Consider the following 24,501-nt stretch of genomic DNA (forward strand, 5'->3'; position numbering starts at 1 on the left):
TGTAGAGATACACTACAGGAGAGAATAACAACTGATATACATCATGTATAGATTAAATATGTTTACCACTGATGAATTCCTAAACTGTAATGTTTCAACATTGACAATACTAAGCATAACTTGATCCATGACGGACAAAAAACATACATAACTTGATTTATAGCCGACAAAAACCAAACATAACTTTATCCATTGATGACAAAAACTAAACATAACTTGATCTGAAGCGCACAGTAACCAGACATAACTTGATCAATTGCAGACAAAATCTAAACATAATTTGATTTATAGCTGACAAAATCTAAACATAACTTGATCTATTCAGGACAAAAACTAAACATATCTTGATCTAAATCTGGCAGAGACCAAACATAACTTGATCAATTACAGACAAAAGATAAACCAAATTTGATCTATAGCAGACAAAATCTTAACATAATTTTTTTTTTATATCTTATTTTTTTATTCAGTTTGATCATCACAAACACATAACAATACATTGTACATCATAAATCTTCAAATTACAGCAAATTTGTTGACTTTATGTTCTTCACACACAAAGCAGATAATTCATTTTTCACCACACACATACCAACAGACTATACCACACATATGATACTAACCACACATACAGCTTACATGATCTTAACATAACTTGATCCATTCAGGACAAAAACTAAACATAACTTGATCTAAAGCTGACAGAGACCAAACATAACTTGATCAATTGCAGATAAAAGCTATACATAATTTGATCTATAGCTGACAAAAGCAAGGCATAACTTGAAGCATTGCTGACGAAAGTCAAACATAACTTGAAGTATTTGAGACAAAGCCAAACATGACTTAAAGCTAACTGACAAAATCTGAAACATAACTTGATTAATGTAGACAAAAACCAAACAGTACTTTAACCAATTTGCTTATCACAGAGAAGTAACAAATGACACATGTTATGAATCCATATACAAGCACTTTGTTGACAGAAAACTATTACAAACCAGGATAAAACTTGTCATGTGGATGACTGACAAGTCCTGTCATCAATGTACATGTCACTCAATGGAAGACCACAAATGCCACAAAAGGATAGTAAATTTGAGCTCAATACAAAATAGTTGACTGACAGGCATCAAAGGACTTTGTTAATCCAATGTATCCTAGGCTGATTCTGTGGCATATCGAGCTAGGACACTGCAGTAGAGGATGGCTGGTATGGATTTGGTGGCAACAGAGATCACCATAAGAATACAGTTGGAGTATAGCATATGTTCAGTGTTCCAAATAACAGTATTATTGAGCAATATAGGACAACTGCGTTTATATCTGAATTTTGTCCCTTCATACAATTTGTTTATTTTTCATGGTCAATCATTTAAGCTACCTATTTCTCCTACAAGTATTTTTTTCTTAAATTTATGATAATACCAGTATATCAACTGGTATATATTTCAATGTAGAACTTATAAATTGAAATGTATTTCTAACTGTCATGGAATTTTTGATTGCAGTTCATAGGACATTTTTTTGCTACATTGGGGTAGATTTCAATCCAAGAGGTGTTTCCTAAATTTCAGCATGTTTAACCTATCAGAAAGTCTACCCTTCTACCCTAACTGCAATCTAACAATGAAACCCATCAGGTGACAACTTTGTCATCAACAAACTTATTCCTATATTCAATCGCAAACAATCTCATCATAGATTTCATAACCACTAAATTTGCCTACCAAAATATCAAATAAAACTATGCTGTCCTCCAAAGTCAAAATGATCAGCTGTCATTTTTTCCTATCAGTATGTTGTTTATACAATCCAATGGTGTCATACACATCGGCAGTCGTGTCCAGGTCTTAGGTATTGATAGATTCATTTCGGGCAGAAAATTAATTACGATTATGAGGGGAGAGTGATCACTTTCTTCACTTGTTTATTGAATCAATCGTTAGTAGGCTACTGGATGTGATCTTCAGCCACTGGAGGAATTACACCCAGCGGTGGCAGTCGATACTGTACAGTGACATAGTCCTTGGGGAAATCTTACAAAGTCCTTATCTTTTATCATTATGGGATTTACAATAGTATACAAAGACTTCAGCAAATAAGGCTCATATAAGGCTCAACACTGACTCACATCAGTGTTTAGACTTCAGCAAATAGAGCTTACACAAAGCTTACTACACACTACAGAAAAATAGAGCTAATACAGACTATAATGCTGTTCATACTGAGCTCAATGTGGACTTATATCAGTGTACACAGACTTGACAAAATAGGTCTCGTACAGAGCTCAACACAGATTTCAGACATTCACACTCCTACTCACTTGTAGCTCAACGCTGATTTAAGTATACACAAGCTTTAGAAAATAAGACTGAGCTCAACATTTGCTTCCATAAGTGTACAGCAAATAAGGCTAATACAGAGCTCAAAACTGACTTAAATCAACATACACAGAAAATAAAGCCCATACTGAGTTTAAGAATGACTTACTTCAAAAACAGAGCTCTGTATGAGTAAAATACCAACTTACAATAATGTCCAAAGACTTCAGAAAATATTCAACCTTATACTCAAAGATCAACATATAAACACAGTGTACAACACAGACTTCCACTCCAAGTATACAGAATTCGAGAAATAATAGGCTGCATCCAAATTATCTCAACAATGCTAAAACAAAACTTATTCCGATTAAGTCATTCTGTAAAAAGACTACATACATCATTCTGTGTCAAATTGTCTTGATTCTAATATGTTTCCATGTTTATGGACAGAATACAAATTCCATAGTTACGACAATGGTGATAATATACAGTGGAACTTTTTCCAAAACCACCATGCATGGGACATGAATATTTGACTGGTTTAGGGAATGTTTACGGTTTACAAAAGTGACAGAACTTGACTGATGATCAAGGCTCAGATATAATTGTTCCAAATCCAATCTGTGCAGTACATTAACGATTGCATGTGCTTTGAGCATTTAAACTGCACATGTCAAACTGAATACAGAAAGCACCTTTATAGATGAAAAATATTCCCATGACGTGAAAAAAAGGACAGTGATATGTGTATGCAATGTTACTTCACTCAAAGAGAAATCTATGAATTACCCTGCAATGTCAGTATCTAAAGTTACACAAAGCCAAACCCTGTCCCTTGTTATTTTGAAAATTTTTACAATCAACATCATACACAATCACAGACTATGATATAATTTCTATTTGAACTCATTTAAATTTTCAGAATTAAAACTGGGACAGCAATAAACATGCATAGTATTAGTAAGAAAGCGTAAGAGTCAGACAGGTTACTCTTATCACTTTTTATGTCCAACAGAAAATCAATTTCTCCAGTTTCCAAAATGAAGAGGTTCCATATGTAAACTGATCACTAATCAATCAAATATTACATGTTATGGAAAATTCATCTTGATTTTGTTTCTGTACCTCAAGATCCAGTTGAACAAAATGATAAAGCTAGCTTGTTATCAAACATTAATATAACAGAGATTTTCAGTTTCCAATAATTGACATCAACAACAGAGATTTTCAGTTTCCAATAATTATTATCAACAATCAAATCCATCAGAATTACAGCCAGTATGAGATCGACATCTGTAATGGTAACACATCACTATATCCTGACCTGATTTCAATCAGGAAATATGATCTACTGTCTTGACACCACTGATCCTCATATGTAAATATTAGAACGGATAGGAAGAGAGAGCCACCTACTGACCACTTCTACTTCGACTAATGCACGAGTAGCTCTCTAAGCTGATCCAGGTGCCATCAAATATTGATCTATTTACTCTCTGTGAATCATCTCGTGTATTAACAGCAAACGTCAACAAATCATTTACTGGGATTTTGATCTTGTCAATACTCTGTTATACAACTTACTGCCTCTACTGTAATATATCAACAGATTCGTCATATCTTAAGTTCCATCTACCCAGTACCCTGAAAGAAATATTAGCAAATAATTTTTTAAAAGTCCAAACAGCACAAGAGGTTATGAAATTTTCACTTCATGATATCACCTTTACAGGCCTAGGTCAGTGTACAATCATATGACTCAACTAATACTTAAGTACCTGTTACCCTTGTGATCAACCAATACTGATTTTTTTCCTTATAGTATTGAGAAAGTCAGACTTGATCAATATGTCCTTCCTATCTATTACTCTTTTTTTTATGGAGTGGGGGGTGGGCAAAATAATTATTTATGTAAAATGACCTAGTTAAAACATGGAATCAGTACAATTAATTCAGACTAAATAACCTTTATTCAACCTAGTACTGGAAATCAACTACACATAAGAGTTAAGAGTTTTAAATTTCACTTTTCATGACATTTAGATATGTAGGATCTGTTGAAGTAATCCTATATAGATATCTTAAGAAAGCTGATATACCTACAGGTAATAACAATGTATCATATCTATATATAGATATCACTATACACAACTACTTCTGTCAACAGGTAGTCAACGCCCAACTAGTGAAATACATGAAGGTGAATTATCAATTTACCCACAAAAATAGGCAGTGCTATAAGATATCTATTCCTACTTTCTTTACTGTAAAAGATGATTGAGTGTCCAATTTCACCAGGATTATACTTTGGTAAATATCTCAAGATTTACTTATAATAGTGACAATATGTATCAAAATATAGAATTCAATTAAGGATATAAACAAACCAAAGTTTGTACTTTGTTAAATTCTTTCAAAAATGGACATTTTTTATTACTGTAATTACTCTTCATATACCATTTCATATCATAATGCTGACTTCAGTATGGCTATAATATAAGTTTTAGATTAATACCACAAACCTCCTTAAGTCTATTTTGATATCAATTTACTGACTTGTACTAGTATATCACTGTTTGAAGACTGAAAGAACATTATTTCATTGTTTTTTCAACTCCTTTTAAGTATAAAGAGAAAGCAGAATTACAAAGTGTATATCTTTACACAACAAAGCTTGGAAAAGATCAATTGTATTTCATTGTACGTAGATGTATTCCATAAGACAAGCATATGCAGACAGTTTTATTAAGTATTGAGAATCAAACAGACAGAAAGTATGATTCTAGTATCTCGATATGAATCACAAAATACCATATTTGAAGATTTTTTTTATTGCTCAACAAGGATTGCATGCAAGAAGAGTGATGACACACCTTCATGTCTACTTACAACCAATTCAGGGCAAGATTAATTAGCAGAATCACACAATCTATACAGGCTTCAGAAAGCTTTTCATGTACACCTTACAACACTGCATACTTCATTATGCAAGCTTCAAAACCCAAGATGAAGACAAAATGTTCTTTAATTCAGAGAAATCAAATCTAACCAATTGCCTAGTTTTGAAAGTTCAAAATAATTGATTTCCTCACAAGCAAATCAAACCAAGTAGCATCGTTCCTGAGCTCCATATAAGATCCATATTAAAATAGTTCCGGTCCATGGTAGCATTTGATAATGATCGATGTTGATGACCTTTTGAATTCAGACACTCACAGCTGTGACCTCTAGAATGGGAAAATTTATATTGGGAGTTGAAAGATAATCTGACTGACAATCTATAATTAGAAATATCTCTAACAAAGACAACCAGTTCTGACAACTGCTGGATATGTACACCAGCTGTATGCTGGACTTACCTGAAGGCAATTACACCCAGTATCTCAACAAATCTATTATGGTACTTAAAACTTGACACCTTGATGATGAGGAATCTTGTTGATAATAAAGGAGGACATTCTGTAGACCCTTAACATCCTAGAGACGATATTTTCTGACTTCCAAGAACGAGTTTTGATTTTTCAATACAACATGTATCTAATCAGCGGAGACAACACAGTGGAATCTGTTCTTTCATGGATGAATTTGAGAACAAATTTGTCCTTACTTCTCCTGTATTGCCCCTATTCTTTGGACATGTTTTACTACACATCACTACTACTTCTTATTTGGTAATAACATATATACCATAGGTAGCCATCCCTAACTATTAACAATAAATTCATCCCTCTCAATCCGAGATCCACACGTATCAATACTTAGAGGCACCATGTATTTTGTGATAAGAATTATTTTCTACTTCTGTAAATGAACTTTTAAAAGTAAAACAAACTGTGCAATGTTTTTTAAACCTAAGATGCCATCTTGTGTCAACTGCTCACCACTAGTTGATTTAGGACAGAATCTAAGATAGGAATTTGATATCTATGATGTCAGAATCTGAAAGCATACAATGATAAATGACTAACAGTAGTGTAAGGGTTATCATAAATGACTTCAGGGACCCAAACCATGTAAGCAATGCCGTAAACCTGTCTCTTGGTATCTAATATCTGGTTATAGGCCTTAAAAATCAAGAGTGACAAGATGCATTAAAGAGTCATCAAGTAACAATACCTTATAACCAATTCTATTGTACAGTTATCGCATTTATACATATATTTAGATGATGTTCTATGTTATGTTTGAACATTATCTAGATCTAAACTCTATTTTCAAATACTACAATAATGTTAGGAAATATCTGGTGATTTTAGCATTTTTCACAATCCATGGAAGCGAATTCTATGGCCAATATCAGGTTAACCTGACAAAATCAGGTGAGTTGGCGATACTTAGGTCATATTTCCCTCAAAGTCCATAGTAATTAGGTTATATAACACAACCCCGTTATATACAAGTTATGGTAAGGTTGGCTTCATTCCTGGCCTTATTAACATTTCATACTGCAAATATTTTCATGATTATTATGTCACCGTAAATTAAGGTCAGCACTAAATATGGAAGTATCTTAATTACAAAATTCCTAAAAAAAAACATATATTTCTATTGTTTTTATATTTGTCATTAAATTGATCAACAAGCTACACTTGTTATATACACTGTAGATAGCGTCTATAGCCTGCTGTTTGTACTGGGGCCTGAGGCAATAATTAGCACACACCATCTCTACAGATCAATAAGGTCTCTGCTGGAATGTTGGGAAGTGGGAGTCATGTACATACACCCAAGTAAGGACAGTGGTCTAGCTGATGTCTACTGGGGCCATATGTGACAGGTGACTGTGAGGAAACTCTGGGTGTGGTTTATGGATAGTAGAGGGTAAAATGGTTGGTTTGTTGGTTGGTTACAGGTTTACAGTTTCTGTTACTCATCCTATTTCTAGACATTGTCCTAACGACGAACGTTCTGGCAATGTTGTAGATTGTGGGTATGGATGCAATTATTCATATAGGGCTGTTGAGATTGAGAAGACTCTGAGTGTGGTTTCTAGGTAGGACTACAGGTGGGTAAAGGTGTCATTTTTTAATATAAGACTACTTAGGGTTAGGAGACACTGGGTGTTGTTAATGGGTAGGAGGAGGGGATGGGTAGGGGTGTAATTGTTTATATATTAGACTGCTGTGAGTGAGGACACACTAGGTGTGGTATTATAATGTAGGTTTGGTATCTGATTTTGTTTTGCCCATTTAAGAGACAACAGGATGTTGCGTATGAGGAAACAAAGCCAGTGGTATATGATGCTTTATGAGGCAGAATTCTGTCATAAAATATTTGTTAAGTCCAGGACATCCATTTGTAAAAATTTAAAACAAAGTAAAAACACTATTATATAGTAGATTTCAACTCATGAAATGGTGTTGCATCATGACAAATAAAGGTGAAGACAGTTCTGCTTTGAATGATGGAGAAAATACAGCTGTTGATGTAGAGTTCCTGGATGTAACAGGACACCAAAGGCTGTTCATTTGGGAATATATTTCCTTCTCAAGTACATTTTATAGTCAAAATCATATAAAATTATTATCCATTTGAATAAGATACTGCTATGAATATTTAAACTTCAATTTTAGGCCATCAAATATGTTTTATTTACAAAAATAATAAGCAAAAATAACAATAATCAACAAGTTTTTTGAGATACTAATAGGTAAAACTACATTTTTGTTCTATAATGCATATGAATGAGTAATACCAATAAAGGTTTTCAGAATAATATTAAGAACTTTATCTCTTGACAATGATTTTATTCACCAATTACAACTATGGTGTCTTACATTACATCCAGTTCAGAATAGGGATTCCATGTTATATCTCAGACATATATTGTAAAAAAAAAAACTGTCATACACCAGAGAATTTTGATGGTAAATGTAATCTCACGCATAGTTGTTTTACATAAAGCATTGTCTGTGCACATATCATCATGAAAATACTAAATCTATTGCATAATGGAAAGACGTAAGTGTTTGGTGTCCTGTGCATCCTAGGCCATCATCTAGCGATAGAATACACCATGCGATTCTTATCCGCCATGTGTTAAATTTGAAAAGGTCTTTCTTGTATAGGTAGGGTTTTCTTGACTTGTATGAGGCTAAGAGTCAAACATATCGGTCACATCTGAGAGTAAGTCATCAAGATGTAAAGATGGACCCAAAACCGCATCAAACAATAGAGCAAACCTTGACTAAAACCAGTCATATTACTGTACAACATTTCATCGATGATTGATCTTCTACCGCCATTGTGCGGTAAAATATACCAAAAATATTCAATGAAATGTAATATTAGATTTGACTTGTAATGTTAGATTTGTTCCCAATAAATTCTGTCATTTCAAACATTTTCAATGGTTGGCTTACATATTCATCTGATGTCTGTGACGAAACTTTAGACTTGCATCACCAACACTCCAGTATATAGGTCATCGTTTTGCATTGTGATAGTACAGACATGCATTAAACAGCTAGAAACCTGTCTGTGATACATGCTTCTCATTGTAAGTATATCTTTGGACGTAACATTTAGGATACAAAAGGTTACGTCCAGGTGCAAATTTTTCGAAATGTTGTAAATATAAATGAATGCATATTTCCAAAATGTAAATGTATTTCATCAATCTTAATCCATTCACTTTGTCTCATAACATTAAACAATACAGATTTGGTAGTGAGAAAATCTCCTCTCCACTATGGACACCAAAAAATGGTGTGGTGTCCATGACAAAAGAGATTAAAATAGAAATTGTGATGTAAATATTTCATGATATTACAAAATGTTTTGGTAGTTATATCCTTCTTTAAGGGACTTTAAACTGATATAATTGATGTTTCATTCAGCAACCGAAGTTTGGAGATATATTCAAAATTTCCTGTTGGAATATACTGTGTATAAAAATAGGCAAAGCTTATAAGCTTAAAGTTATAAATAAATAATGAAAAGCGTAATATCATAGGTGAAAATTTTGTGTGGATCATGAAAATGGGTACTTAAATTTCCCTTCTCCAGGACACTGGACTGTATATTTGTTATAGTAAGGATAACTCAAGGATGTTAAGAAGGAAACCGAAGCTGTGGGTTTTTGTGGCTAGATAGCGGAGAAACATGAATCACAGGATGATTACATTATAAAAACCCCAAATGACAACACAATGCTAACTTGTTGGTAGAGATCTAGAGCTATGGTTGTTTTAGATATACCAACAGTTACATGGTGTCTACCATAAATCAGGAGGTGTCTACAATGCAGAGTAGAAAGGTTTCACTGCATAAAATTATTGATCATGAAAAGCTTGCAAGCTTTGCTTAAGCATCCTGTTGAAACACAATGCCAAGTAATTAAAACGGAGCTGGGAATCAATTTTCAAAGATGCTGTTAAACTCAAGCAAGACTTGCTACCGAGATGTCAGAGCGCACCGACATTTAATCACTGTTGTGCACTGTTATAGAAACGTAATTCCGTGAGCTCATCTCTCGAGGCTTTCCACTCCCATCAACAAAGGGAACAATTTTTGTATTTCATAACTTGAATATGCAAACAAGAATACAGTTCAAAAGATCTACGCCATTCAATATTCCCTTTGTGCATCTGACAACTTCCTTTATCTCTTCCAGCTGACAAAAGATGGTTATAATTTCATGAATTAGAAATACATATTTTTGTCTACAACGAGAGTAGAAAGGTTTCACTGCATAAAATTATGATATTGTTACATAATTTAAAATCACGAGTCACTGTGGTAGCTCAGGCACTTGTTTTTATTGGCTAAAATCTTAATCACTACAATCCTAGGCTACAGATAAGTATGGCTTTAATCAACTGAAACGTCATCATTACTGGTAAAAATCACACCCAACGAAAGATAGCCATCACAAACCTCTGTATCTCTAGTTAGAAATTATAAAACACAACCATTAACGCTGTTGTTATAATGATCAAACTGTTCAATTGTTTAAATTGATATTACATTTTTATTTCCATTAAAATAGAGTGAAGTGTTTTCTAATGGCACAATCATTCAATTGTTAACAGTTCTCCCTTTCTAATGTCCTGACACTAGCTCTTCTTTTTTATTCCAATAGGTTCTCATACACCCATTCTGAAAAACTGAAAATACATACAGTACACAGGCAATTAGATAAAATTTGACTAATGCTCTATCGACTTTTGGAGAACAGCTATATTTTCACAAATTTTGCTAGACTAAGCAGAATCTAACAATTTTCTTGGTCTTAAGAGGAATGTTCTGGCACACACTATCTGAGCTAAACCTGCTCATTCTTGAACGATTCAAATCTGGAACTTTCCTAGTCCAAACATGAGTGACAACTAAATATTCTGTCTAGCTAGGCAGAATCAGGCAAATGTCTCTCTTGGAGTAAATCACATGGCTCCTCCAACCATTTGAAATCCCTTAATTTTACTTAATGTTGCTAGGACGAGGCGCTTAAATTTTATTGATCGTTATTGTAAATGAGGCTTGGATTTATGCTTGGCAAGCTTAAGGTACTCTGCTATGTTGCACAATTTTAACAAATAGGTCACTTTTCAATGCCTTCAGCACTGAAAAATATCTTAAATCACCTTGTGGAAGAAACATAAAATTTCAATGATTCTGAAGTACTTGTAGGTGGTGTACTGCTGTTTATAAAAAAAAAACTAAAATAAAAAGTTGTTAAAAAATATTTTGTAATCTTATCATACAAAATAATTTCAACTTTTTCAACCTTCTTGTTAGAATTTAAATGTACGTGGTGACAAACTAAAATATATTTAACATGTAGCATATAAGACTACCAGTAAGTTAATTTGATATTTTAAAATTATATTTCCAAAATCAATTTTTTTCCTTCAAATGAATCAAGAAACCTTGTCCTACAAAAGAACAAGCTGACCAGTCTTCAGAAATTATTATTGCCAAGATTGGTAGTTTTTTTTTTTTTTTTGCAAAGGAGAATGTGACTCGCATGACAGGCTGACTGTCTGGGTTTCCCAGGCCATTAAATCCAGAACAGAACTCAAAACTCCAGGCAAGCTACAGCCAGCACATCAATGGAGCAGTTAGCTGGGAACAAAATCCAAGTAGTTAAGGCAAGCAGCACACTAAATCAAGACCCAAGACAAATGAGTTGCAATATAAGAACACTAAGGGATAAGAAGTAAACCTAATCCTGGATCAAAGAAAAAATATATCATTACTTATTGACAAACTATCTAACACTGAAGCACAAAGCTCTATATAAACTAAAACTGTAGGACATGCTGGCAAACTGTATTTGACCTTCAAGCTGAGGCTTTTCATGGAAATGCGATTTTGCTAACCATGTATTGAGGACAGCTAAGCAGCTTTTCTGAATGTCCACTGATAGTATTGATGGGTGACAATGTAAACAACTCATTTACAGTATCAGCGATGTTGATTACTTTAAACAACTCAGCAATATCAGCCAGTTTCCACCTGCACTGAAGACTTGGTAATTCTAATGATCTAAGGTACTTTCTATAAGTTACATCAAAATGATTAAGCCATAGGCAATTATCTTACTTAACGGCTCTCCTTTAGACATTCTATAGACACTTAACAGCCTAGAGACTATATTTTCTGACTTCCAAGAACGAGTTTTGATTTTTCAATACAACGTGTTATCTAATCGTTATTCTATATTGGTCGTTTCCGTAAGGGGGCTGTAATACCTCACTTGACTAGAGTGTTGACCAACTTAACCAAAGGAGAAGATCCAGGGTGTGTCCTTCAACACTCACTACCTTTTGGGGTTTGTATTTCTCAGGAAGCTAAAAAAAATGGACTGTTCTGTGCTGATGCGGTTTTGTCCTTTGGACTAGACACTGCTCTGGATGGCATATGCCTAGCCTCCAGTATGTTGTTCAGGGAGGTAGCCATCAGCAACTAACAGCAGTCTCCACCTCAATATGACCTTGGATGTTCCCAGGGCAATAAAGCCAAAAAACACAAACTTTTCTCAACTGATTTTAACTGTTTTTATCTTATCATGATTTCTTTTAAAATTTATACGAAAAATATCAACATGGAAATGAGTTTACCTTTAAAAAGGTGACTTTCATTTAAACGAAGTATCATTATCTCTGTTAGGTGATGCCATCAAAATCTTAAATATTTTAAAAGTTTGAACTTTAACAGGTGTTAATTACATCAAATACCACTGCACTAAAAAAACACTGTTCATAAATAAAACAATCACACAATTCACCAGATTTTCCTGAATCAGCCGGCAAAGTCTATCAGTGTATCTACATGATTTATTCATTATCATCCTTGTGGCTGACACTGACAATAACAGACCCATGTTACAGTAACTAACTATGAAACTCTACATTGATGTATAATACATTAGGTCTGACAGTTGATACGTTGGAAGGTTGGAAGTTTTAGTGTCCACAGTGACTAAACAGTCTGCAATTCAATTGCTTGTATGCTAAAACTAACAATATTCTTCTGCAAGTTGCTTACCCAAGAAATTTTATCAAAATTACATATCAAGAAAATCATCAATTCAAATTAAAATATAAGATGTAAGAAATCCTCTTTTGTGATGTAAAATGTTCAGTTTTTTGTCAAGATCATTAAGCAAAGTTTTAAACAGAGTCATTACATAATATATGAAGCTGGTATCCTGAAATCAATGGCCTTGATCTTCAGACTCACCTACAACCTATAAGATCACACATCACACAAGTACCTGTGTGATGGGTAGGGCTGTCTCAAGATCAAGTGGTTCTCTGATATATAACCTGTACAATACCATAAATAACAGGATAAGCACTACCAATCATGAATATCAATATTTACACAACCCTATTTTATACTAGGTACTGTACTTCTCTTAAAAACTGTGACTGTCAATTGATGAGTAGCTGTTAGTACCATTTGTAACCACAATTGATAAGGTCTGAATTGGAGAGATCAGGAATTTGTTTCTATCCAGTGCATGGGTTAGGAAAAAATAATCCTAAATAGTATTAGTCATTAATGGTTTACTTATGATAAAAAAACAGCATTCGCTTGAAAAATGGTGTTGTTCACTATACAACTACATGTTCACAACATTCAATGTTCAATAAATACTAAAAGTACAATATTGCGAGTATCAACTGGAATCTGAAAAAAACAAAAGTGTTGATGTATGCTTCGATGTAGTTTTTTCAATTAAAGATCTTTCAATGTATTCATCTATCTTTTTTGTTTGATTTCATAAATATCTAACACATGTCTATGACATCTCGGTTTGTTTTCTTTTCTTTCAGATAAGACTGTTAAACAATTTATTTTGTCAATATTTGATAAGCTACCTTTACCAAAGATCTGGGTTTTTTACTTGAATTCAACTGTTGTACATTTCAGAGCATTTTCTTCAGGTTGGTAATATCAATAACATAGAAGTTCTGACATCACAACCAGTAGAAAATTTAAGGGCAGCATTTTGATGACTATATAGTCCCCTTCATCTGACCAGTGTAAAGCATACTATCATTTGCATATTATCATCATTCCGTGTTCTTTTTCTCTAAAATCTTCTTACCATCTCATCACATTATTTTCTACCTTAAAGAACATTGTATTATAGTACAGTCTTTTACTGGTTGTGTTATAAGAACTTCTGTTTTATTAACTGTTGTATTGTTTACTTTATAGGTCTACCTAAACTAGTAATTTTCTGACAAGAAATTGATACAGTTCATTGGAAAATTTGTTGACTTTCTACAAATTGCTTAATAATGCTTACATAACAACCATCAATACAACTTAATTTGGTATCATTTGGAATTGCATATATTTTAGAAAATATCTGATTCAAAACATTATCATCTTTTATACTAGGTTTGAATTCATTGGACTATGTTCTTGTACAGTAGAACAGTACTTTAATAATTTCATATATTTGAGAATTGTTTGACTCAAAACATTAGAGTCTTTATAAACTGGTTCATGAATTAATTGTCCTTACTTTCTGTACAGCAGAGAAGTACTTTATTTAGCATTAATCAAACACATCTATCTCATTGTTGTATTAGTCATGGGTCAGTGACTTTGAAAACCCATTGATTCAGGCATTCTTTGTGTAGTATACTGTAAAAAAAACACTTAACTTTCATGTAATTGGTCCAAAGGTGAGATGCTAATTATAGTGCCTGTCAGTAGACAGGAAGCATAGGTACTAAGATTACATAAGACTTCTCACACCTAACTTTATATATAGGGACCTCTACAGTTCAGACAATTGATGCAGATGTCTCTAATTGCCAACAGTCAGTTGGCATTATTGGATTTCTTACTGCCTTTATAATCAGAAGGTTGGTGGCTATCTTTGTCAGACAACTTTTATTTAGAGGCACTTATTCAGCTTTTACCAATATTATCGGATTTCCATCAATACATTTAAGTTCAGAAGAGATGATATTTTAATTTCACCTGAAAGATTGAAAATTGTATGGCCTACCTGTCCGAAGAATCGCTCCATAAAGCCGCTACTATCCACATTAACAGCAACATCATCAGCTTCTTCATCGTCGCTTTGTGCCTGCATGTAGCAGAAAGTGATTCAAAATAATATACAAGATCAAGGTAAGACAAATTTATTAATTATACATCAGTTGAACCCACACAGATATGGTAAGTTTCCAACATCGTATCATTTATTTTAAATTTCCACAAAATCAGTATCCAAAATGTGTAAAAAGAGATCTCATGTTTTCCAATATAAGCGATCTTGAAATGAAAACCTTTTTTAAAGAGTTCAAAAGATCATTTTAAATATAATGCTGACTGATTGAATGATATACAGGTATGTGGGTAGTAGTAATACAACCTCAGCTGAAAACCTATGGTGTCTAGATCAAACCATCCTATATGGTGGTTTGTGTCTCGTCTTATTCTGATGTGATTGTATATTGGAGTATGACATTGTGCGCCAGTTACCTGGGATAGCATGCAACAGGACAGGCTTACTATATGTTATTCAATACATGTACTCAACTTGCACATTAAGACAATAAACACATGTTAACTTTATCAGATTAGTTAAAAATAGATGAATATTACAGGTAGTGGGTGTCACTTCCTTGTTCAGCTGTCAGCAAGATGTGAATGGTCCTTTAAACTTACACTGATTGTTAAATGCAACTTTCAATCTTTGCTTCCTTTAAAGGTAATTTTTCATGTGACAACAATAACAAAATGATATGTATGGAGATATACTTCTAATAAAGTTCCATTACATCAAGTATATGTATTACACTGAAGTAAAAATGAGGTTTCAGGAAAACATTAACATTTAAAAGTATCACTAATATGTGAAGAGCTAGATCATTCTTTAATGGGACACATTTTTTTCTTTTATTATGAATTATCATAGACCTGGACAAAGTAAGATGATTTTCCTTTATGCTTACATGTTTTGTTAGCAGCTATCACACAAGTGACAAATGACATACAAATACGAAAAATTAAAATCAGTCATGACTCATGACAAAAACAGGATTGAGCAATACTAGCAACAGATCAAATATAAGGATTGTTTGATGTGTACGAATAGACTGATGCTACCTGAAAAATAAAGGTTTTCTCAAACGGGAATTTTTTTTTTACATACGATTGGAAATTGATGTTACTGTTTAAATATCAGTCAAAAATAAACAATGTACAGAAATAGGAAATATTTATGACTAAAACGGTCCTACATGGTGTACGAACATCACAGCTCTTCTAATGAATACATAGACATGGTCTGATCATACCTAAGCCTGCTCCGTAAGCCTACCGGCAAATCAGTTTAATGGGTGGGGAAAAACAAATAAAAACAACAAGGATCAGGAAAAGATATGACTGTGTCCATTAAATCCATAAGCATTAAAATTCCAACGTGAAATCACTTAAACTCCGTTCCGATTTTTTTGGGATGCACATAGGGTCCAAATCTATCGTTCATCAGGAAGACATTGCCAGTTCACAGTTGATACAGATGCTGAGGATTTAGAAACCTACCGCCTTTAAAGCCGCTAGTCGGTCTTTGGTCATCTTGCATGGAAGGTTTTTAACCTAACTTGTCGCAGATGGTGTAAAACGGTAAAATAAACGTTCCAGGAGTCATATAAGCTTCATGAGTTGCGATAAAACATGTAAGATCAATACAATTTTAATATTGTCTACCATGAAACCATTACAACAGTTTTGCGCAGGTGCGATGTGGTGTTTCCTACTTCCGGTTTTCCGAGGTATAAATTATTCTTATCTAATAAAATAATCAATATTTTAACATTTTTGGAGTACTCAAATACGTCATTTACAAATCTGTTTAAATGTTTACTACGTCTGATTATATTCATAATAATTATGATAATATTGTTCTCTCTTTCGCGCCAAAAATAGCTTGAACTTCCACTTCCTGTCTTAGTAATCCACCATAGAGCGGTGTAATATCTATTGAAATTGGTAAGCTCAACATCCAAGAATATCATCGTAATCACTTTTTGTTTTTAGTATCTATGTTGTCAGTTTTGTGAATAGTGACATTGGGGACTAAATTTATCAAATTTTATTATAAAAAGACTTATAATTTGATAATTCTTAACATAATTCTGGCCACCCCCCTCTGGAAAGTCCCCAAAATTCTTTGTTGCGTAGTACAAGTACGTCGTCATCTTTCGATTGACTCTCTACATAACACTTTTGTCATAAATTTGTTAAGAGACGTTCGTTGTTATTTTGCTTTCATAAATGATATTACGACCATATTGATATGTATGATTTCTATTTATGTCGTAATCACCAGTATTCGAGAACCGGTTTATTTTGGTTTTTACTGGTTTCTGTTCAAACTCAATTTATAGTGTGTGTATTGAAACGTTATTGTGCAACAGACGACCAAGGGCTCTCGTTCAGCAATCCCATTTAGTAGTCATTTTGTGATATTTTGCCTAATAATTTTACTTTCATAAGCTCGACCACAAAATTTGGTAAGTTGTTTAAGTCAGTAGTGGCACTGCTTGCCCAAATATAACAATATTTTGAAAGCATGAGGTTATTTTTCAAAATATATATTATGTATTTTGATTTTTATATATTGTCTTTTGTGTTTATTGTTAGAGCATTGTATACGAGAATTTTTTTGTTCGTTTCAGGATACAAATGGCTTTACAAATTCCTTCATTCAAGGTGAGTATGAACACATAGACATCATCAATCTAAAACATACCAGAAACTGTCACACAATTTATACTACATTGATTAAGGCATTCAGCATCCAATTTATTTAGGAAGTGATCAATGTTTAGAAATTCACTCTGGAAGCAGAGACAATCTAAAATTATTAAGACCTTATATATATTCTTCTAATAATTTCATAGCTTATATATGACATAACAAATGCATCAGAAGCCAACAAAATATACCATAAAACAAAGCAGAAATTGTTTCTGAAACCAACATATATTTAAAAATTGGTATAAGCGGTTGATTGTGAACCTTGCCTTTAACCCAATTTTTGATGAACTTGCAGGAAGTTTACTAAATATGATTGGAATTGTTACATTACTTCATTTATTTTAGTAAACTGAACAAAATCATATATTTCATTTCAGTTGGTGCTTGTTGGCGATGGAGGTGTGGGAAAGACAACATTTGTAAAGAGACATCTGACAGGAGAATTTGAGAAGAAATATGTTGGTAGGAATTTTTGACTTATACTAACCAAAAAGTTTTGCAAATTGATTTCTGTTTTTCAGACAAGAAAGGGAAAAAGAGGTAATCACTGATAGTTTGACTGGTTACGGCACTCCAGTAAAAAAACATCTTCTTGACTACTGGACTCCAAAATAAATTGTATACTGGTTGTATTGCAAGAACTTATATTCCGTTGACATTACCAGTTTCAGAAAATAGTCTGAAATGGTTGTATGCAATTTTACCGCAGGGGGTTTATCAGGGTATTTTGGGAAACAGACCGTGGGGCAGAATTTGGAAAAATCATCAACCAAATGATTATTTTGGGAATTTTTGGAAATCAAAATAAAACCACTGAAAATACTTTGTTTTCTGTTTTATTAACTTCCTCTGAGTTATGCATACAAATTGAAAAGTTCTGTTTCAACCTTTCAGACTCTCTTGGTGGTTAAACATGATCAGCTTGTTTTTTTTTTTTTTTTTTTCATACAATTTTTTCGTTAATAAACTTGATGTATCGTTGATACATATGTCAATGTCATTGCGAGTCTGACTCTCACTGAGAGTCGTCAGTATCGTTGACGTTGGTACATGTGTTGATGTGAGCCTGTCTCTCACTCTGACAGTCATCAGTTACAGTAGGTTCGTTGTGAATCTCGCCTTATCAATTGGATGGAATTTTAAAAAGAACAAGTTGATCGGTTTTTGTATGTTTTGCGTCGGCTTTCCTCAGTTTTTTCACATAGTACCTACTGTTGTGCAACATGTTTCGTTTTGTGTGTGGGTTTTTTTCGATGTCGCGATCTATTAAGCGCTTGAGAATAATAGCCTCATTGCATCATAAGTAAAACATCTTGGTGACCATGATGACACATGTAATAAAAGAAAAGGCCTAGTTAACGATCAGCTCTCCGACTCTCAACACGGCGTTAGTTAAACACAATGTATTTTAGAAATTAAAAGAAGTCAAATTTGTTTTCTAGAAGTGCAAATTGGGAATTTTAGAGAAGCAAATTGGAGAAAATTGAACCTTTTCTTTTTCGATTGAGAATGGGTTGATTTAGCGGACCTAAAAATGGTGTTGATAAACCCCTGTACCGATTACAAGTGGTTACAGTGTATTAATAATTTAACTGGTATGCACAAAGTTCTTTCTGTGCATGGTCATGTCATTGTATCTATACAAATATGACAATAATATCGATTACCTTTTCTTGCTTATCGGTATATTTTGTAATGAATAGTTTGAGGAATTTTCTTTCTATAAATGCATCTTGGCCACCTTTCAGTCACCCTTTTGTCAATTCGACAAGTTGATATGAACTTCCCAAAGAAGTTTTTACTAATGATCAATCGTCACAATCATGAAAAGCCTTGATCCATTTACAACTGATAAATGATAATTGATGAATCATTATTTCTGGTCTTACTATACTTCATGAAAGCAAGTTCAACTTAAAATCTTTGAGCGGTACCCTAAAGAGAATCAAGGATCCTTTAGATGTTTTCTGGAAAATTCCTTAGATAAGGGAACAGACTTGACTGTTGAAATGTCGATATTTAAACTTAAAAAACCTTGACAAATCTCCAATAAATTTTTTTTTTCATTTGTTTAAAATTAAAAAAGATGTAGTGAAAATACAGTTAATTTGATTTTTAGCTACTCTTGGAGTGGAGGTGCACCCTCTCCGCTTTTGTACTACCAGAGGTGATATCAAATTCAATGTGTGGGACACTGCAGGACAGGAAAAGTATGGAGGACTCCGAGATGGATACTACATTCAAGGTATGTAGTATAATCCTTGTTTCTCATTGTTGATTAGTGTATCTAGGAGAGACAAATATGTTTGGTAGGCTTGATTTCTGGTTTAATTAACTTATAAACAGACATGTTGTATAATTTCAGATGACTTCAGTATTGTCAAAATTGATTCTACTGAGAAAATTAATTATTTACAGATACTTTCAGAGAGAGAAAAAGATGCCTCAAATTTCTGTAGTAATCTCCTACTGTGTCCATTGTTTTCATTCCTAACCCTGTATCAAAGTTTCAAAATATATTTGCCTGCTCCTTAGATACAGTGACTATTTGGGACTTGGATAGAGTGTTCTCCTTTGTCTTTTTGATGATGTAAAACATTTTGTGAATCAGATTTATATTAACGTAAAAATTTGTCAATGCAAATGTTTTAGAAAAATAAAAGCATAATGATATATCCTTAAATTTGATGAAAATATTGATGCCTTGGTGTGGTTTAAGTTGATTAAGTCTCCAGATTAAGCTTGTTGGATCATCATAAATTACTTTGAAATAAAGCTTTAAGTATCAATGTTTGAATTGATTTCTGAATCTATTCATTTTATTTATTTTCATACATTTTAGGTCAATGTGCAATCATTATGTTCGACGTGACCTCAAGAGTGACATACAAGAATGTACCCAACTGGCATCGAGACTTGGTGCGAGTGTGTGAAAGTATACCCATTGTGCTATGTGGCAACAAGGTGGACATTAAGGATAGAAAAGTGAAAGCAAAGTCGATCGTATTCCACAGGAAGAAAAATCTCCAGGTAAAAGGAGTATTGTTTTGAGATGAGAATGGACAATGATTTGGGAGTCCATCATTCTCATCAAAGGATCTAAATTGCATGAAGGGAAAAAAATCTTAAATCAAAGTTTTATTTACTGCTGATTGGAAGTTTATCATTCAACTTAAATGTTTAAAAAAAATACAATAAAATTAAAATTTTTAGAGAACAAATTGTGATAAGCTCTTTCAACTTCCTTCGATCATGTTTTTTTTCCACAATCGATTTAGGTATGAAGAACTGCATTGAAGTTGTAATTTCTTTATAATGTCAGCTTTAATGCTAAAGAATTTTTTTTCGATAATAAAACAGATTAAAATTGCCTGAAATCATGTAGACTTCGGTTTGTAGCAGATGATTAAATTTGATGGGCTTTGCTCCTAATTTATGTCATTTGTTTCTGTTTCCCAGTATTACGACATCAGTGCAAAAAGTAATTACAACTTTGAGAAGCCTTTCCTATGGCTGGGTAGAAAGTTGGTCGGAGATCCCAACCTGGAGTTTGCTGCTATGCCTGCCCTTGCTCCCCCAGAAATCCACATGGACCCTGGTCTGGCTAAACAATGTGAACAAGATCTAGAGGTATGGCATATAAAACAGAAGAAGATGATTTAAATGGGAAACAACTTAATTCCTTTGTGATTTTAATTACAAAAGAATAGGGGATGGGAGATGGAGGAGGCTACCAATTGTTTAAAATGTAATGTTATTCAGTTTCAATTTAATAGCTTGTAATACTTCAGGTCAGCAAAAGTATCTATATTACAAAGGTTTGGGATGAAAATTTGATAGTTTGTTACCTAAATTGTGGAAATGGTTTCATAGTCAACTTATTCATTTAAAAAAAAAAGAGAGAGAGAGAGAACATGTATTTATAGAAGTCTTCAACTACACAAATACAGTGAAACCTGCAGAGTTTAACGCCTTGGGACCATATTAGTTTTTCAAGGAATATGAGGATATCATGCAATCAGATATTCACTGTTGACTGGTAGCTGATTATCCATGAAGGTCCGGCATCTGTGAACAATGTATTCGATAATCATAAACATGGTAATTTATGATTTTGCTGAAGCTTTGACTGTCTTATTTTCATTTAATTTACAACAAAGTGCAGAAAGCATGTTGCAGAGAATGAAAGTAGATTGATGAATACTTCTGTGTTTTATTTATCACTAAAAGTTAGCACAAAATGTCAATATTATTTGTTTTACTCCAAAAAGAACTTCAAACAATACTTTATTTTTGTCGATGTATTTAAAATACAAATTTATATGAAGTGTTCCTATAAAACAAATAAAGCAGTATATCTTTAGTCATTTTTGTAAACACTTGGAAGTGATCTGAACTGGTTTGCTTTAGTTGGACCAAGTCATGTGTAACCCGGGTAAATTCTAACAAATGACACTTGCTCATCAATAGCAGGGAAGGGACAGGAATGAAATGGTGTTTAAGTAATAACAATTCAAGGAATCTTGCGTGATAATAATGAGAAATATATAAGGACATGTTCAAGACCTGGTAATCAGTTTGACAAATAGGGAGTTTTTATGAGGAAATGGAATTGTGTAAAAATTAATCAATTTTAATGACTGATTTAACTTAATCCTAAAAAAACTTGAACATGTAGTTTTCATGATTTGGTCAAACAGGATGCTGATAACAAATTCATTTTCATGTCTTTAATTTGATATGTTTACATTTTCAGGAAGCACAGCAGGTAGCTCTACCAGACGAAGATGATTCAGAGTTATAGACGTGCTGTAGTTTTGAAATTCGAAGAGGATGAACCTCTGCTATTCTCTCAACAAATCAAGATGGATTGTGTGTTAGCAAGAATGCATTTGTTCACAGCAGAAATACTTTAAAACATGTGAAAATACATTTAACAAGGGAGACCTGTGACATTTGAATGGTGGAGAGAATATTTGGCAAAGGTTTATACTTTTCGCTGGTGAATGCTGCAAAGACTGGAACTCTTGCGTCTCAAGCCATCATAAATGTTGTTAAATGAGAACAAAGGCAACATTTTGGCCTGTTAAATTTGTCGTAAGATTAGCACTATTGAATTTCGCGATGATGGCTGGCAACAGCTAATGCCATACTGAATATCGCAAAAAAATCTCTTTAGTATGGACATCTATTTATTGTTATACATATTCTGATTCCCTGTGATGTTTGCCTAGGATATCAGAACTGTTGTAACAGTCAAACACACCACATGACAAGATGATTGAATGATACTCCAGTTATTAACTTTATCATTTATGGAATTATATAGCAACAGAGCTGTAACATACTAAAATCCCCTGCTATAATTAAGATGAGAGCGAATAGACATATTTACACCGCTGTTCTTATTCAGGAGAAGTTAGCTTGTTTTAATTTTGTTTTTCCACAACAATCTCATGCAATATTAAATATTCTGCTGTGATGTTGTTTATGTGGATGATTAAAAGGCAAGTAAAATGATGTGGAGGAAAGTGAAATTCGGGAGGGGGGGAGGTAAGAAGAAAAAAAATCCATTGAACATTGCTGTATACGTATGGTAGAGGTATTATAGAAAGGGATCATATTGTTAATCACATGGCCAAAAATAAGCTGCTTGTTTTCAACTTATTTTATTCAAAATTCTGTACAAGAAAAAATATCTATGCTTTTTTTACTCTAGTGTCGGTGTAAAGTTCTAGCAGCTGCAATGCTTTAAATAAATAAGCTGTATTATGTTTAAATGTGGCCTTTGATATTAGCCATGTTTACTGAAAATGTTGAAGGGGAATATTGTTGAAATTAGAAACACTTAAAACAATGTTTTATGATTTAATGTGTACCAACACCAGATGCATCAAAATAGTTGTGGTCTGTTATTAATACTCTTTACAGTGAAACTTTCGTTTTTTGTTTGCGTGTCTATGAATTGTTTTCAAAATATTGGTTTGCCTGTTTTCTTATTGATGTCATGTGGGTGTAAATATGAAAAACAAGTCCTAGACATAGTAGAGGTAAAAGAAAAGTAATGTTGGAAATTTTAATTGTTTTTAAAAATTTCTTCATTTAGTTACAGATTAATGGAGGAAAAAAACACCAAATTTCGACTACAAAATTTAATGGATGAATGTTAGTAATGGTCTTTAAGTTATCAAGGTTATGCGATTTTTATTTTTTTTTTTTTTTTCATTTTTTTCTTCCTTGCAATTAACAGCACAAAAATTGTTTTATAGACCATCCTATTACAAATGAATATGATCTGTGATGCATGTTAGTGTTGACATCAACATCAATTGTCAATAAAAAGATTTACTAAAATGTTTGTAGTGTTTTTATGTTTTTCATGTGAGTTTTTGCATGTTATGCAATGATTTGTGTCCAAAATTTTACTCTTTAAAGTACTATGTAAATTTCAAATGTATTGATGTGCTGGATGTACCAATAACCTGAGAAGAATATGTTTAGGGTCTTGATATGATAGGAAACCAATGTGGTATGGCAGTTGACTTCATACCGGGAACTTTATGGCAAAGGTGTGATTATAATACTGTATCAATGGAATACCAGTCTGTTACAGCCAGGAGCAATTGGGGACAAAGATGAATTTTGGGCAAGGATGTTGAATCATTAATTCAAATATGTATTGTGATGAATTAGATCAGGAAAATTCAGAACACATTTTCTAAAAAATTCTTTGAAATCCTCTAACAATATTTTAAACTTGGATTGCCCCTGCTTGGATGAAGGATTATGTTTGCAAATGGTATCTAGATAAAATAAATTGGTCCCAAGACGAGATGTTTAGTGTGGAAATAACAAATGGGAGAAAGAGTTTTGGCTCGTGGTGTGCTAAAATGAATCCTTGAATGATTTTCACATGCTTTTAAGTGCACAAGGG

General features: G+C 33.1%; 2 protein-coding genes across 2 annotated transcripts in view; one reads left to right on the top strand and one right to left on the bottom strand.

The window, feature by feature from the left end:
- Window positions 1–16,437, bottom strand: part of LOC132554322 (syntaxin) — a 62,875-nt gene extending 46,438 nt beyond the window's left edge. Inside the window, exons 1-2 of the mRNA XM_060218629.1 lie at window positions 16,350–16,437; window positions 14,806–14,886 (exon numbers count right to left, since the gene is read on the bottom strand). Coding sequence (XP_060074612.1) covers window positions 14,806–14,886; window positions 16,350–16,382 — 114 coding nt within the window. The 5' untranslated portion in view covers window positions 16,383–16,437. The remainder of the gene's footprint in view (window positions 1–14,805; window positions 14,887–16,349) is intronic.
- Window positions 16,438–16,758: 321 nt separating this feature from the next.
- Window positions 16,759–23,925, top strand: LOC132554297 (GTP-binding nuclear protein Ran). The gene is made up of 7 exons (XM_060218602.1): window positions 16,759–16,796; window positions 17,486–17,519; window positions 17,945–18,029; window positions 19,687–19,812; window positions 20,410–20,597; window positions 21,027–21,197; window positions 22,324–23,925. Exons 2-7 carry the CDS (start codon window positions 17,493–17,495, stop codon window positions 22,369–22,371), a joined length of 645 nt encoding a protein of 214 aa, XP_060074585.1. The 5' UTR covers window positions 16,759–16,796; window positions 17,486–17,492; the 3' UTR covers window positions 22,372–23,925.
- Window positions 23,926–24,501: the final 576 nt, after the last annotated feature.

This window comes from Ylistrum balloti, unplaced genomic scaffold, assembly GCF_031769215.1.
Source record: "Ylistrum balloti isolate Yb309-2 unplaced genomic scaffold, AGI_CSIRO_Ybal_v1 Utg370392, whole genome shotgun sequence".
Lineage (NCBI taxonomy): Eukaryota > Metazoa > Mollusca > Bivalvia > Pectinida > Pectinidae > Ylistrum > Ylistrum balloti.